Source organism: Protopterus annectens, chromosome 4.part0 (genome assembly GCF_019279795.1).
Source record: "Protopterus annectens isolate FY-2018-M chromosome 4.part0, PAN1.0, whole genome shotgun sequence".
Taxonomy (NCBI): Eukaryota; Metazoa; Chordata; order Ceratodontiformes; family Protopteridae; genus Protopterus; species Protopterus annectens.
The window spans coordinates 1,876,135,021-1,876,151,355 of NC_056733.1; the positions used below are offsets into that span (position 1 = coordinate 1,876,135,021).

Consider the following 16,335-nt stretch of genomic DNA (forward strand, 5'->3'; position numbering starts at 1 on the left):
TTAAAGTAGCTGACAAAGAGGTGGCAGTAATAACTACCTTATAGTCTGGGCAAAAGGGGACATAGCTAGTAAACCTGTGCCAGCCTTTCCCAGGTGTGTGTCTGTATAAAACAAATCTACAGGAGTGTGCTTGTCAGCTACTTGTGGAGGGACATGAAGCATTGATTGGACAGAGAATGTTGGAGGTCTTGGCTTGGCCACTCAGCTGAAATCTCAACTCTATAGTTGTGCTGTGGGGAGTCTTATTGGGGATCTGGAGAAAGAGGGAGAAACCAGGACTGACTGTGGTCTCTGTGTGCTCTTAAGGCAAATTACACTTGATGCGGTGAGCTGCATCTGGAAATGCTGTGTGTGTAAGTGTCATCCTCCCAGTGTTCGTCCCTCGCTGGTACTAGTGGTGAGAATTGAGGGTCCTTGATTACTGGGCCAGTGGTGGGGTGTCACAATGACCATACTTTTACATCAAGTTCTTCTCCCAGAAAGCAGATGTGATGCTGATCAGCCACAAGGATAGTGAGAATATTCAGATTTAGACTTCAAATGTAGTAACTTTTCACTGACTGAAGTATTGAGATCTAAACTGAGCAACTGACAGAAATGAACTGGTGGACTTGGCAGGGAGGGAGGGAGTGTACCATGATGTGAAGGCATCTGTCAGCTTAAGGTACATGTGCCTTAAAGAAAGCTTTCCAGAAAAAAAATATCAAATCAGAGCAGAAGACGGTCTGGATTCAACAGACTCACCAATAAGGGTCCCTTATACTAGATCATTAAATGCCCATCCATACCAAACAAATGGCAGGAGGGAAAAAATCAGTACAAAATCAAAGTCACTAACATTACACATTTATGTTTACCATGTAAATTGCTGGAGAATACAGTGATCATTTTAAGTATAACCCAAAAAGATAATTCCAAATTAACAAGCTCTGCATGAATCTAAGCAACTTTTATGTCTTATACCATAATTCACTTTTTTGTTTTGAAGTAAAAGCAGTCAAAGCAGCTGCTAAAGAATTCCATACCTTTTCTTCCATGTGTTTACTAGCATGCTGGTGAAGGATTTGTGTACTTCAGTCGTGGCAAACATCATAAATCAGGCTGTATAAGTTCAAGAGTGGTCAAAATATACAAGTCGTCAACCCAGATAAACCAAGTGATGTCAGTATAAAGCAGCTAAGTGAAGCTGTTTAGAGGAATACATGCCTGGTATTATCGCATCTCAGTAATTAGCGCTATTGCATTAATAATAATGATGATACTACTACTATCTTTTCTGAGTTTAAGGACAACATGGGAAACCCACTATGCAAGAGACCATACCACTTTAGTGACTCTGATGAAGTGTTATGTTTGAAATACGACTGCAGAAATTAGCTGCACTGAAAGCAAAATACATTTTGGAAAGAATATTTACTTTCTTTCTTATTTACTATTATTAAACATGTTAGTGGACCAGTTCAATGACCCTTTTCAGTCACGACCCAAGGACAATGGCAAAGATAGATGTGCATTATATTTGATTTTAACAAAAACATGTTGGACAGTTACAGAAAATAACTTTTACTGTCACTTAAAAATAGCTTCATTCAGAAGTAGTGATCCTTCTAATACAGCTTTGAGCTTCTTACAAGGCCAAGTGAGGCTTTCTGTGCACCTTTAACATTGTGCTTTGCAGTCTCATTTGGAAAAGTAACATTTATTTTATTAGACATGTAAATGCATACATACCATTTAAGTGACAATGGTGCAAAAGCATTTTACATAAACAAATTACACAAACTTCTTACAAAATGGTACTACTATATGAAAGCATATACCAATGGCAAAACTGCTAATTCTGAGTTGTAGTGAGGAAACCAAAACAGTGCTGACCTGTACAGCTGGTGAGACTTCAGCAGTTCCACAGCAGCATACACTCTCTGAATAGCAAGCAGGTAACAGGCCGCCTTAACATACTCCTCTTGGAAGCAAAGTTGTTTCACAAAGGCTTCAACAGTCTGTACCCAAACAAGATAGCCAGCTGAGGGGGGAAAAAGCAAAAAACAAACAAATACATGATGGTCTAGAGACATAACTGTAAATCTTACATGCAGACCTAAGGAATTATAAGCTTTAACAATTTTCTACCAAACTGGAACTCTAGGCCTGCAAGCAGCAAAGTTGCTTATGAACTTACCATAACACTACCACTTGCAGTAGGCCTTAACTCAAATTTTTCTAGCTACAGACCTAATTAGGGGAAGGTGTCAATGCTGACTATGTGGAGCTGCACACCATTGCACAGTCAACTTTCATATTAGGCATTCTTCTCAGTACAAACAATAAACCATATAACAGGAAAAACATGAAAAGGTGTCTGGATAAAAATAGAAGCAACTTTTTTTAACAGGCTTGTGTAGCCAACATCAAATCACTTGGAATGAAAAATAAAAAAAAAAACAAAAAAAAACTACCGATAGCTTGGGGGGGGGGGGGGGGGCAGCAAAACTAACCTGGATTTAATCAAGAGATGATATTTCCAAAACCAGGAGTATACTCTTTTTTTGTGCTGATAAAAGTGTCAGTGCTGCTGTATTAGCTACTACTGCAGCAAATCTACTTCACTGCAGGTAGTTTGGCATACATCAAATGGAAAAAGCACAGGTGGGCCTGAAGATACAGGACTGCATTACAGGAAAACATGAATATAAACTAGACACAAATGTGTATCTAGACTTCACCAAGGACTTTGGATTAGATGCTCACAGCTAGCTAAGTTGTTAGGAAAATGCAGGAGGTATGGGTACAACTGAGAGAGTCAAAATGTTTGGTAATGGTCACAGGACAGGATGGAAAAGGTTGTGGTGACAGACAGGGATGTAGCTGGTTCAACTAGTGCCTTGTAGCAGTCCCTCGAACTATCCCTTCACCCCAGGATCCTTAGCTCTTCAAGTAAAGAGCTCATTCCTTTGTACTGGCACACAAAGCACTGGTCAGACAGATCATGCCCCCTCTCACCTACCTCAGCTCTTCAATGGAAACACTGAAAAAAAAAAATGCCAGCTATCAGGTACCTGAAACTCCTGAAATGCAGGAGCCAATGAGGTCCTGTTTCTTCTTACTTTTAAACTGTGGCAAACAGTTGCTACAGTTTAGACCACACACTGAGCACTAGAGCACTCGGGTTTGACTGCAAATGCAATATCAGCTTTTAAAAGTTGATATGTACTAAAGAGGAATTGGGATGCTGAATGGCCAAATGTACCTCCCTAAACACTTTGTGCCCAGGGCAGTTGTCACCTTTGCTCCATCGTAACTACACTACTGGTGAGAGGAATAATGTCATGACTAAAGAACTAGTGTAAAGCCATTCAGGTTGCTTCCAGGTGAAATAATCTTTACTATGTTTATTTTAGATGTATCTGGGGAAAAGATAAAAGGATCACCCTCTCAAACTACACAGAGAGAGAAGTACAACAGTGGAAGGGAGGAATGAACAGTACAAAGAGGAATTTGGAAAGACTGACCATGTGAAACAAAAAGCTAAGTCCACATACTGAGTACTGTCTGCTGTTCTAGAGGCCATCCAAAGAGAGAAAAATTAAGTTACTACTTGATGGTGTCTACATGAAAGCCACCATCTGTAATGAATGTGAAAGGATATGACCAGAGACTACAGGAAATGGAGCTCTTCTCACTAGAGACCAGAAAAGGAGGATGATGTGTGCACGATATGTTGTCAGGTAAAAGTGAAGAGGTCATCCTGAACAGCAGAGAGAGAAGAAAGAAAACACAGGCAACAGATGGTAAAGGGGGTGGTGGAACCAAGAAATAAACTACAACACTGAGTGGTGGCTCCTGAAATTCCATGTTCAGTTGAGATGTACTGCTATACTGTTAGTGATGGCGGCTTTGAAATCTACATTTCCAAGACAGGCTAGGCCAGGACAAGTGCTGTCCGACAATGGTTCATATGTTTGAGTGAAGAATTCACACACACAGCTCAGAGTCTATGATACCCTTAGTTGAATGGTCAAGCAGAACAATATCCAGACAGTAAAAAAAAAAAAAAATTCTGAAAAAGGTATGACTACTCAGATCAAGAGACTATATTTATGTGAATGTACCAAAACATACCTTATATCCAATTGATGTGACTGTCACCAGCACAACTCGTGTAGAGAGGACTGGAGCCTGCTGGAGATGCGACTTGGGAGACATTGGTAGACTGGAAATGTATCTTTTGGGACTATGTCACTTTAAGTGACTACAGGAACTTCATGAAAATTGTCTTAAGTGGGATTACGCAAAAAGAGAAATGTAAAACAGAAACATCTATTACTGGGATATTGGGGGGAGCCTAACTTCACAAGTAGCCAGAAGAAACTGTTGGTAATCATAACATTAGTAGCTGAAAAGGCAAATACTAAGAAGTGGAAACTCCATCTTCGACAAACTAGGCCAGAGGTCATAGGTATTACTGAACAAATCAGGGAAAATGAAGAAAGAATTATGACAGGAAAGAAACAAAAGTTTGTAAGTAGATAACCACCTTGGCTAAACTATTTGGAAAAGAGTGAGTAGGATATGGTCAAACAATCAGATTGCAGCTTCATTTTATGTATACAGTTCTATGTTTTTGTCTATACTACTAATTAATATATTTTAGCCGACTCAAAGAACACAACATATTTTCTGATTTTAGCTTATTTTTAACACATGGAATGTTCAATGTTTTGTGTAATCATTGTGTGAATGTTATAATAAAGTGGATTATTATAAAAAAAAACTCCACTTCAATCAATTCACTGTGTACCATAAAGACAGCCAGTATTTGGCCCATTACAGATCAGACATTTAAAGCAAAAATTAATAGCTATGTACTTACCATAACTAGACAGCTGTGTTATCTCTAGTCACCATTCATCACGTATGGGTCTAGGATCCGATATTGGATCCGAGCAGGCACACCAGACAACAGCTTAGCTCAAGCTCCTCCCCTCCCATAAGATCGAGTTTGCCCTGGAGACAGAGGACAGAGAGAAAGGACCCACCACTAGACAAGGTCCACCGAACTCCTTCAGGAGGGGGGATGGAGGGTGGGACCATGATGAATGGCGACTACGGATAACACAGATATCAAGTTATGGTAAGTACATAACTATTAATCTGAGGTTATCCTAGTCACCCACTCATCACGTATGGGTCAGAGTCCCCAGATACTCGATATTCTTGGGTGACCTCATGGAAGGACATGTCGAAGAACAGTGGAGCAAAAGGAAGCCCTTCCTCTAGAAACTAGGTCAAGTTTGTAATGACAGATGAAGGTATGTAGCAAAGACCAAGTTGCCACTGCACAAATGTCATCCAAGGACTGACTAGCTACAGGCAGCTGAGGTAGCCACTGACCTGGTAGAATGAGCCTTAACTGGTCCAGGCAATGGAGAACCACGGGAGGAGTATACGTAAAAAAATGCACTGAGAAATCCACCTGGAAATAGTGATTTGCCAAACAGCTTGGCCTCTTCTGTTGATAGAGAATGCCACTTACGATTGGTCAGAGAGGCGAAAGGACTTAGTTCTGTACAAATAAAAACAAAGCTATCTATGAACATCTAAGGTATGTAAGATGTACTCCCCTTTATTGGTATAATTAGGAAAGAACACTGGGAGTTGAACAGACTGATTAAGGTTTGCTTCAGTGGTAACTTTTGGCATAAAGGGAGGGTTGGGTCTCAAGGCCACTCTGTCTATGAAATATCAAATAAGGAGGCCTAATATTAAGAGCCTGCAATTCTGAAACTCTTTTTGCTGAAGTTATTGCCACCAAAAAGGCAGTTTTCCAAGAAAGAAATCTGAGATCACAGGATGCAGCAGGCTCGAAAGAGGGTCTAGTTAGAGACTGTAGCATCAAAGAAAATCCCAAGGTGGAGAAGGATCCTTGACTGGAGGATGCAACAAAAAAAAACAACTTTCAAAAAGGCTTAGCAGAGGCGAGAAGAAAACGTAGGTACTACTGAGACAAAATTTAGAAATTGCTGCTAAATGGACTTTGGTAGTAGAGAAACTAGCTCCCTCCTGAAAAAGGGAAGTCAGGAAAAGAAGGTCAGAAACAGGGGCTGAAGAAGGATCTAGACTCCGGCCTTTAGACCAGACAGAGAATCTCTTCCACTTAACTTCTGTAAATTCTCTTGGTAGACTATTTCTGAGAAACAAGGATAATGTCCTTCACAGGGGATGCAAGCCTAGACTTAGCAATAATTACTGGAATTGGACAAACCAAGCTGTCAGATGGAGGGTCTGCAAATTTGGAATCGGACGGAGTGACAGATTGGAGATCAGATCCGGCACCATATCGAGCACCCAAGGGGGGTGCCTGAGATGAGACCGTAAAAGAGGGAACCACACCTGCCGAGGCCAAAAGGGGGCAATGAGGATCAACTGTGTCCTGAGGAGTCTTAATTTCTGAAGTACCCTCGGAATTAAAAGTAAGGGTGTGAAGGCATAAAGTTGAGACCTGGAGGCCAGTTGTGAGTTAGTGTCCCTGGAGGACTCCCCCTCTGGGGGGATCAGGGTGAAGTAATTGCTGCATTTGTGGTCGAGAGGGGAAGAAAACAGATGGCAGCTCAGTTGACCCCATCAATGCAAGATCTGCTTTGCCACTGATGGATTCAAGGACAACTCACGAGGGGTCGGAATAGCCCTGCTCAGCTTGTCTGCCAGTACGTTGGATGCTCCGGGAATGTGTGTTGCAAGGAGAAAGTGCCGAGGACACAGCCCACTCCCAAACCCTCATGGCTTCGTGACAAAGCAGATACGAACGTGTGCCCCCTTGCTTATGCACCACAACAGCCATGCTGTCTGTGCGAGTTGCCATCATCACTAGAGGAAGACAGTCCTGAAATGCTTGCAACGAGAGAAGAACTGCTCTCATCTCCGGAACATTTATGCCCAGTTTGGTGTCTAACTGGGACCACGTCCCTTGGACAGTCCTCCCCTGAAAATGCCCCCCCCCAGCCCAGGAGGGAAGCATCTGTGGTCACCATGGCTGTAGGAACTGGGGAGAAAAAGGCCTGCCCACCAGGTGGTCTGGGGAGTACATCCACCACAAAAGATGTCTCCGACATACTGGAGTGAGTTGTATGGGGACTGACAGAGGGTGGTAAAGAGGGCACCACTGAATTGCCAGGGTCTGCTGCAGTACTCTCATGTAATACCTGGACATCAGAATCAGATAAATGATAGTTGCCACAGAACCTAGAGCCCTCAGAATGAGAGACACTGGAGGATGAGTTTGCTCCAGAAGGGACTGAACATGAGACCGAACAAGAAGGGTGCGCCGGAGGGGGAGAGCTGCAATCTCCGAAATTGTGTCCAACTGAGTGCCTATGAATTCCAGTTTTTGAGACAGGGTCAAGGAAGACTTGGCAAGATTCACTGTTATCCCTAACTGGTCAAAGAAACAGAGAAAAAAGCGCGTGTTCTCCACTAGTTGGTGCTGTGTGGGAACTTTAAGGAGCCAATCGTTGAGATAAGGAAACACCTGGTATCCCTGCAGCCTGAGATGAGCTGCCACCACTGCCATTCATTTGGTGAACACCCCAGTGAGTTCAAAGGGCAGGGCTCTGAATTAGAAGGGATTGGACCCTAGGCGAAACCAGGGAAATCCCCTGGACTGCCTATTTCAATATGATCGTATGCATCCTGAAGATCCACAGAGTACATCCTGTCATTTTTGTGCAGAAGAGGTACAATGGACTGTATAGTGACCATCTGAAACTTCGACTTCTTGACTGATGGATTTAACTGACTGAGGTCCAGAATAGGACACAGGTTCCCCGTTTTCTTGGGTACCAAAAAGAAGCGGGAGTAAGTTCCGGATCCTCTCTGTCCTGTGGGGACCTTTCGGATGGCTCTTTTTTGGATGAGTTTGGTCACCACTAGATGGGCTCTCTCTGGGTGGCACATCTGGGAGAGTTCTGTGTCTTGGAGGGGGGGGGTCTGAAAAGGGAATGTAGTAGCCCCTGGATATGATTCTTAGCACCCACTGATCATTTATGATATTTGCCCAGGCTAAAGGGTGCAAAGCCAACTGGCCCCCCCGACTGCCTCCAGGGAGGGACAGTCAGGTAATGCCTCAGAGCTCAGAGGCGCTGGAAGGGTTTTTCAGAGTAGGGCTCCCTGGAACTCTGATTTTGCGGGCCTCCTCTGCCCCTAGGGTGGCGTCGACCATTGAAACCTCTCCCCTGGTCCCTGGAGGAGATCTTCTTGAGCCTCCTGAAAGGAAGACTACTAATTGTGGAACCACATTTTCCTGTTCCCCTTTTGAGCCTTGGAGAAGGACCTTCAGTAAGTAGAAAATTTGATCCCTACAGTTGACAGCGTCTTCCCCTCTTGCTCACCACGGGTCAAAGTTTCTTTAACACTTGGTCCAAATAGAGTGGCACCATTGAAGGGGGTGTTGATGAACGTTTTAAAGGTCTCCACAAACCCACATAAATGCAGCCAGGCATGATGCCGGATGGGAATGCCTGTACCTGCAACCCATGAAGAACCCTCTGCAGCACTGGATATTAATCTCATGGACAAGTTTGCTATGGACATAAGAGTGGCCAGCTTGGGAGATTACGACTGACATAAGAGTGGCCAGCTTGGGAGAGAGAGTTAAGTCCTCCACAGGCATGAACTCAGAGGGAAGTAGTAAGCTCTTTTATCAAATCCCTCTGGAGATGGGTAAAATGAGTCCGGTAATTCAGTGCTCGAAGGCTGAAAGAAGCTGATGTGAATGCTCGCTTTCCAAATTTGTCCAACTGTCTCGATTCATGCTTGAAAGGATGGACAGATGAATTCTGTTTCGCCAACTCCATCAGGGAGTCGAGAGGTCTCCTCTTACATGTCCTCTTCCAAGGAACTTCCTCTGTGGGAGGCTAAGGGAAATACTTGGAAGAAGTGGAGACCCCTATGGGGGTAACTCCCCCAGAGGCTAGATTGGTCGGGCTGACCAGGATGAGAGAGTCCGCTCAAATTCTGGTGCTGGGAAGAAGCATGGTGAGCAGGAGGGGCTACTCTGGTAGTAGAGAGAGAGATCTTTTCACTACCCGGAATGTGGAGGAACTGGACGAGGCGCCCTCCTCAGCTGATAACACCATAACAGAGGAGGGAGCAGACCCTGCCAGAACATCTAACCCTCTGGACAGTGCCAGTCCAGAGCTATCAAGCACCAAAGCACAAAGGGGTAGAGAATGGTCCGAAAGGCACGTACCCGAACCAGCCCCCACAGACTCTGGGGTGACAACCCAGATCAGTGGGCCAGCCTGTCCCAGGGGAAGGGGAGCAGAACTGGCCATGGACTTTGATGGGGTAGGGATAAGAGAAGCCCCAGTAGTCCCCATTGCCTCCCTGCTGGGTGCCAGTTCCCCTAGGTCCAAACCCTGGGAGGTCGGTCAAGGAGAAAGAAGTTGGGGAGTAGGAGAAGGTTCCCCAGTCTTGTGGGCTGAGGAAGCAAAGAGCCCAAATTCGATTTGAGCCCTCAAGAAGGACCTTATCATCTTGTCCATATCAGAAGGGAGGATTCTCCTGGAGGATCAGAAGGAAACAGAGGACCTAGATGGAGACCCATGCCAGGACCCTAAGGGCGTTCTTTGCTGGTCTGGGGAATGGGTCCTGCACAGAGGAGAGAATAGATGATTTCCTCCAGTAGGATCCACAAGATCCTCCACCAGGATGGGATCTGACATGAGGGCCCGAGGAGACAGTTCTCGAACCCTTCAGATACAAAGGGATTGGATCCGTGAAAGGTCTACTTGGACTCTGATCCGAAGGCCTTGATCTGGAGGCCTTGGATTTGGGAGTCGAACCAGAAACCATCAGATCCGAAGGGCTAGGAGCAGAAGCACTGGATCCAGGAGTTGAGACTCGAAGTTCTCAGATCCAAGATCTTCAGATCTGACAACACTAAGGCTGGAGTCAGATATGCGGATCTGGGATCAGACAACCTAGCTTTTTGGAGGGAACTCCCACGAAGAAGAAAAAGAAGGTTTCCTCTTGTGGCTAGAGAATCCTGACTTGGAAGAAAGATTCCTTAACCAAGGGGCCCCCCTGAACCAGGCCTTTTAAAGGTAGCTTGTTACGGCAGTCGACCAGAGCTCTGGGGTTGAAAGCAGCACAGATGTTGCATTCAACCTCCAGTACCCGGCGCCGAGACACTAAAGGCACTCCTCGTGCGAGTCGGAAACAGGCATCTTCTGACTGCACGAGGAGCACCTCTTAAACCCCAAAGGCTTGTCTGACATGTGGAAACAACCAAAACCAAAGAGAATGTTTAAAGAGGAGTTGGGAAAACCAGGCTAGAAGTCTAAAACCCTGAGATTCGTCCAGTACCAAAAAAGGAAACTTGAAGAGACTAAAACAACAATAAACTATTCACAAATTATCAATAAAATTATTACAGAACCTAGTAGACAGCTAGGAAGGGGTTCCTACAATACCAAACTGGGCAATGGGCGGCAAAAAACAAAAACAACCAATGACCCAACAAATGACCAATGGAAGGGGGGAAAAAACACTACCGAAAACTAAACCAACAACTAAAACTTAGAAGTAAAAACTGACAAGAAATCCCAAGTAAATAACTACTTACAGAAAACTATGAGGAGATGAGTTATCTGTGTCTGATCAACTAAAGCAGCAAATGAGATCTGAGGGGGCTAGAGGGCAGCAGAGCATTATGAAAGGGGAGGAGCTTGAGCTAAGCTGTTGTCTAGTGTGCTGGCTCAGATCTGATGTCAGATCCTAGACCCATACATGATGAATGGTAACTAGGATAACATCAGATGTAAAGCATTTATCTGCTGTGAAAGAAGAATAAAGGTTAAGAATATACCATATTCAAAGTGATCATATACATTCTTACAGGACAAACCAGTAGCAGCTCCTGAAACTACCAGATATTTTGCATTACTTCCCCCAGTCCTGAAACAAGTTCAAGCAAGCGAATTTCACAACAGCAAAGCTGTAGCAAGGATGAGGCAAAGGGGGGGGGGCTGTTGGACTGGTGTACGCTGTCAGAGGCACGAGCAGTGGCTCTAACAAGATTCTGATCACTCAGTGGATGAAAGTGCAAGTATTTTCAGAATACATTTAACCACACATGGATTCTCGAATGACTATCAGTGTGTGACAACTGATTAAATCAAGGCTAGCCTTTGATTAAAAGCAACATGACTTTCATTCATACGTAATGTACTGAAGACCCATTTCGCCCCCTCAGCTTTTGTTCAAGATTGTTTTTTTTTCTTCAACTTTGATTGGCTTTAAAGGAGATGAAACAATTTGGTTAAGAAAACTCTAGTTAATGAATGGGACTCTTTTTGAGCCCCTACAAGTAAGGGAGTCCAACATAAACTGTACCTCAGAAACAATTTCCCTTAATGTAACAGAACATGTTGGTTCAGCAAAGAGGATCCCAGGATCTAATGAGAAGAATCATGTGAAATTTGAATGAGATTCCAGCACTGCGAGATGGTGAAAAACAGGAAGAGGGCAAATAACTGAGTGAATTTGGTTGATACTTGAACTGGAATAGGGTTCATTTTCACTATGAGTCACTGAAATGAATGAAGTGCCAGTTCGGCGGCACTGGGATCTGAAACTGAAGCTGGTACAATAAAAAAAAAAGTGAGGACTGCGAAACATACTAGCAAATTCATGTTATAAACAAGTAAAATTCAACACGAACGTTACATGAACACTGTGGTTATCTTACACACCCCTTTTATCCCTTTTTCGTCCTTCCTTATTCTCTTCATCCCCTTATTCATTGCTTCTCATTCATCCTACTTCCATCTCTTTACATCTCTCACACTTCTCCTTTCTACTCCTCTTCCCTCTGCATGCCTCTCTTACCTTTTCTGTCTTCTCCCCATGGTATCCCCTCCCTTGAATGCCTCTCTCTCTCTCCTTTTCTCTCTGTCTTCTCCCCATAGTATTCTCTCCTGCAACTATTCTCACCTGCTGTTTCTAATGTCCCCGTACCTCTCTATATAATGATATGCTGGTATCCCTGCTGCATAAGCCATCTCAGTCATTTAGCTACACCTTGCCCATAAATCTCTGCTATGCATAATTCCATTTTTCTATCCATGTTTTGACATTGTAAACTTCTTGAACCAACTGTTGTAGCACATTTTTGCATCTGTAAAAAAAAAAAAAAAAAAAAAAAAAAAAAAAAATATATATATATATATATATATATATATATATATATTCACACATACATATATAGTTTTTTTTTTTAGCATATTCTTGTATGTGCAAATATGTTTTGTTCATTTCTTATGTGATTCTATTCACCTGGGCTATGCCTGCAAGTAGTCCACCGTGATCAGTGCACTAACTCAGTAAATAAATACATTTGGGGAACAGAGAGAGAACTGTGGCATATCAGCTTCACAAAGACATTTATTTTAAACTCATGGGGGCTTCTGAAACGCACCTTATCTGACTTTCAGAGAGAGAGAGAACAAAAGAACTAACCAAGTAAAATATTTGTCTTCATTTTCCAAGTATACTTTGCTTTAAAACGTTTAACTGTACATTAAATTATACAACAGAGTACTGCTTAGCACATAACTGTAAACATGCGAGATGATGTTTTTTCTTGTGTATAAATCGGCTGGATTAATAGCAGCACAACAAGAAAGTGTCTGTATATGCAAGGTATAAAAACAAACGTAGAAATGCATAGTGCGTCACTAAGTAACTTTTTTAAATGGATTGTTGGACTGATAGCAAGTCAAGACAGAAGATTAAAAAGACTAGGAACCAGCAATGTTAAGTTAAACAACTGGTCATAAACGTGTGTGTGTGTGTGTGTGTGTGCGTGCCAATGTGTGGAGTAGCTTACATACACTGGAAAGTTAATTTCTTCTTAGTAACTTTCTGGTTATAAGAACAGTATAAAAATGCAGATTACAGCGAGGGTAATGCTCTTCTGTATTCCCTCAAGTTATATACATTAGAATATGAAAGGAAGATGTTTCATACTGTACTGCGATGACACTAGCTGGGTCACTATCTGTTTTTTTTTTCTTTAATTTAAGCAGAAAGCAGATGCCTTGGGTTAAGGGATAGGACTGCTTGCTTTAGTGGAAGCTTACACAGATGAACTGATGCACTTGAGATAAGGAAGATAATAATTAAGAGATGTTCAGGTGTGTGCATTCTAAGTGATGTTTTTGGTATATCAGCAATTAACTTTTAAAGCAGCAATGAAATCTAGCATTGAGGGAAAGGAATTGTCAGTGATAAAATTGAGTACTTAAGAGTTAGAGCTGTTCAAACACTAAAAAATACTAATCATACATTCAGAGTTATTTGGCTTTTTCCAGGCAAGTTTGTGATTTTTTTTTTTCAGAGAGCTAGTTTCTAACAAATGCAGATTGGTGCTTACAAAGGACAGGAACAGAGATAAACATTGAAATACGTAGCAATGTATCTAGGTGCTAACACTGGCAAGAACGAGCACTTCAAGATGCTTGTCTAAGGTGCCTTCTATTTGTAGTGATTCTACAAATATATACAGTTCTGTGCGTGTTTGTTAAGAGAAACAGGGAATGTTATATAATTTTGAATGGTGTGAAATTACAGCTATACAAAACTTTTGTTAGTCATGTTTTAAAATGTATGCACACACTGCTATTAGGAATTATATGCAACAGAAAGTTGTACATTATGTGATAACATTACAATGACAGAATGGCCACATTGCCACTTTTAGCATGGAATGCACATGTCCTTACAGGCACAGAAAAAAGCAAAACAACTGAATTATATTAAGAAATCTAGAATGCAAGTAGCCATGCTGCAGAAGACAGAGCTGGATAGAACTGATCACAAATTTGATAAGAGGGTTCTACTGTGGATATTAAGCAGAGTATTAGGTACAAAGAAAACACGTTGTTATACTAATAAGAAGAGGGGGTTCCAATTGTGGTAGAGGAAGAAATAAAGACAACATTGCAGCTATGAAGCTTAGAAGAAATTTGGAAGACAAGCTTTCCGTAGGTTATTCTATTTATAGATTGTGATTGGAATTTAGTGTGCAACAGTGAGGCTATATCAGGGAAACTCAGAAGGGAAATTATAACTAGAGAAGGTGAATTTTTAAAGAATATGAAAATATTCAGTATGAAGGATGTTACTTCAGCATACATATTATTCTCCAAGATACAATAACTGGGCTAGACTGGACACTAGAAGGAACTAAAACAGAAGAAATGCATTGACACTTCCCTACATATTTATCAGAATGAGAGGAATTCAAGCAATGGGTAAACAGGCAAAAACAGAAGAGTTAGTAAGGCAGATAGAAACTGATTTTGAGGCATAGCAGTTTTGGAACATTTGGATGTACCAAAGCTTGGTGGAGCAGAAGCTCAGGAAGTAATAGTAAAGATCAATAAAGGAGAGAATTAAAAAACATTATGTATAATTAAGCAATAGGAATAACACCAGGAATGCATGGAATTCCTGTACAAATTTGCAAGTTAAAAACAGGTTGTTGAAAATTTGGAAAGCACTGTAATAATGTAATGAATAAGTGAAATACCTTCATCATGTAAGAAAGCAATGTCAGTAGTATTACAAAAGGAAGGCAAGAAAGGACCCTGTAGACCCCTGAATCATATTGACCAATTTTTATTCCAAAATCATTATTACAAAGCTTTACGCCTGTATCAGCTAAGAGAATAGCAAAAATGTTAGCAAAGCTGATAGATATGGATTAATGTGGTTTTGTAGAAGGGAGACCAACAATAATGATTCAGAAGGAATCAGAATATAAAACACACCGCTACTGCTGATTACTCTGGATGCAGAGAACGTGTTTAGTAGGTATTGCTGAGAATTCATGAGCAAGGCAATGCTGGCATTTAAATTTGCATTTCCAAATATAACACAGCTAAATAAAGAGAATCTGAGGTGTACTGAGGCAATATTAAAGAAAGCCTGCATTCTTTGTAACAGAACAGTTGAGTAAGTCCAACTTAACAGTACATGTTGGTAGAACAAACTGCCTTACAGGTATATGGGTAGTAGAGCCCTGTTAGCCTATATCTGGTAGTCTACCAAAGCTCAGAGCTCCTCCACCTACCGGTCTGTGGGTGTGATGGACCAAACACCTGAGAGTACAGGGACTGCCTTTCAGACCCACAGACAGGACCCTTTCAGTTTTCTAAAATCCAGAAGGAAGAGAAGATGAAAACTCAAGCTTCTGAACCCCTACTGTTCCAAAGCAACCCCACCCATACACAGAACAAAAGGCTACCATGCATAACTCAACAGGCTTTTTGTTAAGGGATGGTGGGTGGGATACTGCCAAGTAAGGCAGTGTTGTCCTATGAACATCTACTGTTACAGGTAACTAAAACTTATGCAACTGTTCTACATTCAACAAACACACTGCCTTACTGACACATATGGGTAGATTAACAAAGTTTACCCAACCTGGGATAAGGAAGGAAAAGGGTTCAGGAGCCCCTGGAGAATGGTCCTAGTGAAGCCTGCTCTGGATTTAGAAAAATCCTCTAAGCTTGTAATGCTTTGTAAAAAGTATGGACAGAGGACCAAGTTGCTGCCTCTACAATACTTCAAGTCCACTCCTTTCCAATAAGCCACTGAAGAGGAAAAGGCCCTGGTGGAATACGCCTTTACCCTGCCTGGATTTGGCTTGCCATGGGGGGGGGGGGGGGGGGTGTAAAAAATAAAAAAAACAATACAAGAGGTGGCTTCCAAGATGGCTGCAGTGATTAACAGCTTGACTTCAGCTCTCCCAGTGTGAAAACAAACTGAGAAACAGCAGCCAGTGACACTGCAAGCCTGAATAAAATTTGGTTATTGGCTAGTGAGTACACTGCCTGAATGCTAGCAAAGAAGAAACTAAGAGAACATGAAAAAAATCAACTAGACAACAAGACAGGGCTTCCAGTAATCTAGAGGAAAAGTTGTTAAAACTAATTACCATGTTTATAATATGCCCATAAGAATAGACACACTGGTCAAGGATCTGGGTATGCATGAAAACAGTAGCCTTACCTTCGGACCACCATGTGGCTACAGTGGTAAGGAAAACCTTTTACGTTGCACAACTTAATAAGTAAGGGCATGGCATCTAGGTTCAAAGAGGTCAATATCCCACTGTACTTGAAGAGTACAATGTTCCCCTTGGTATATACTTGGACCAGACAAATACAGCAACAAGAGCAACCAATGAGGTTCCCTACAAAAAGAATACAAGGCATAACAAACTTGCCTTATGCAGAGCTCCTTAAAGCCCTTTCCCTCTAATCAGTCTCA

At 42.2% G+C, this 16,335-nt stretch overlaps 1 protein-coding gene across 3 annotated transcripts in view; it reads right to left on the reverse strand.

Annotated features, from left to right (window-relative positions):
• The window catches only part of GEMIN5 (gem nuclear organelle associated protein 5), a 1,677,795-nt gene that overhangs the window by 737,417 nt on the left and 924,043 nt on the right, over positions 1 to 16,335 (reverse strand). For all 3 annotated transcript variants that reach the window (XM_044069545.1, XM_044069544.1, XM_044069546.1), the window contains one exon: positions 1,876 to 2,023. In XM_044069545.1, the coding sequence (XP_043925480.1) occupies positions 1,876 to 2,023 (148 nt within the window). The remainder of the gene's footprint in view (positions 1 to 1,875; positions 2,024 to 16,335) is intronic.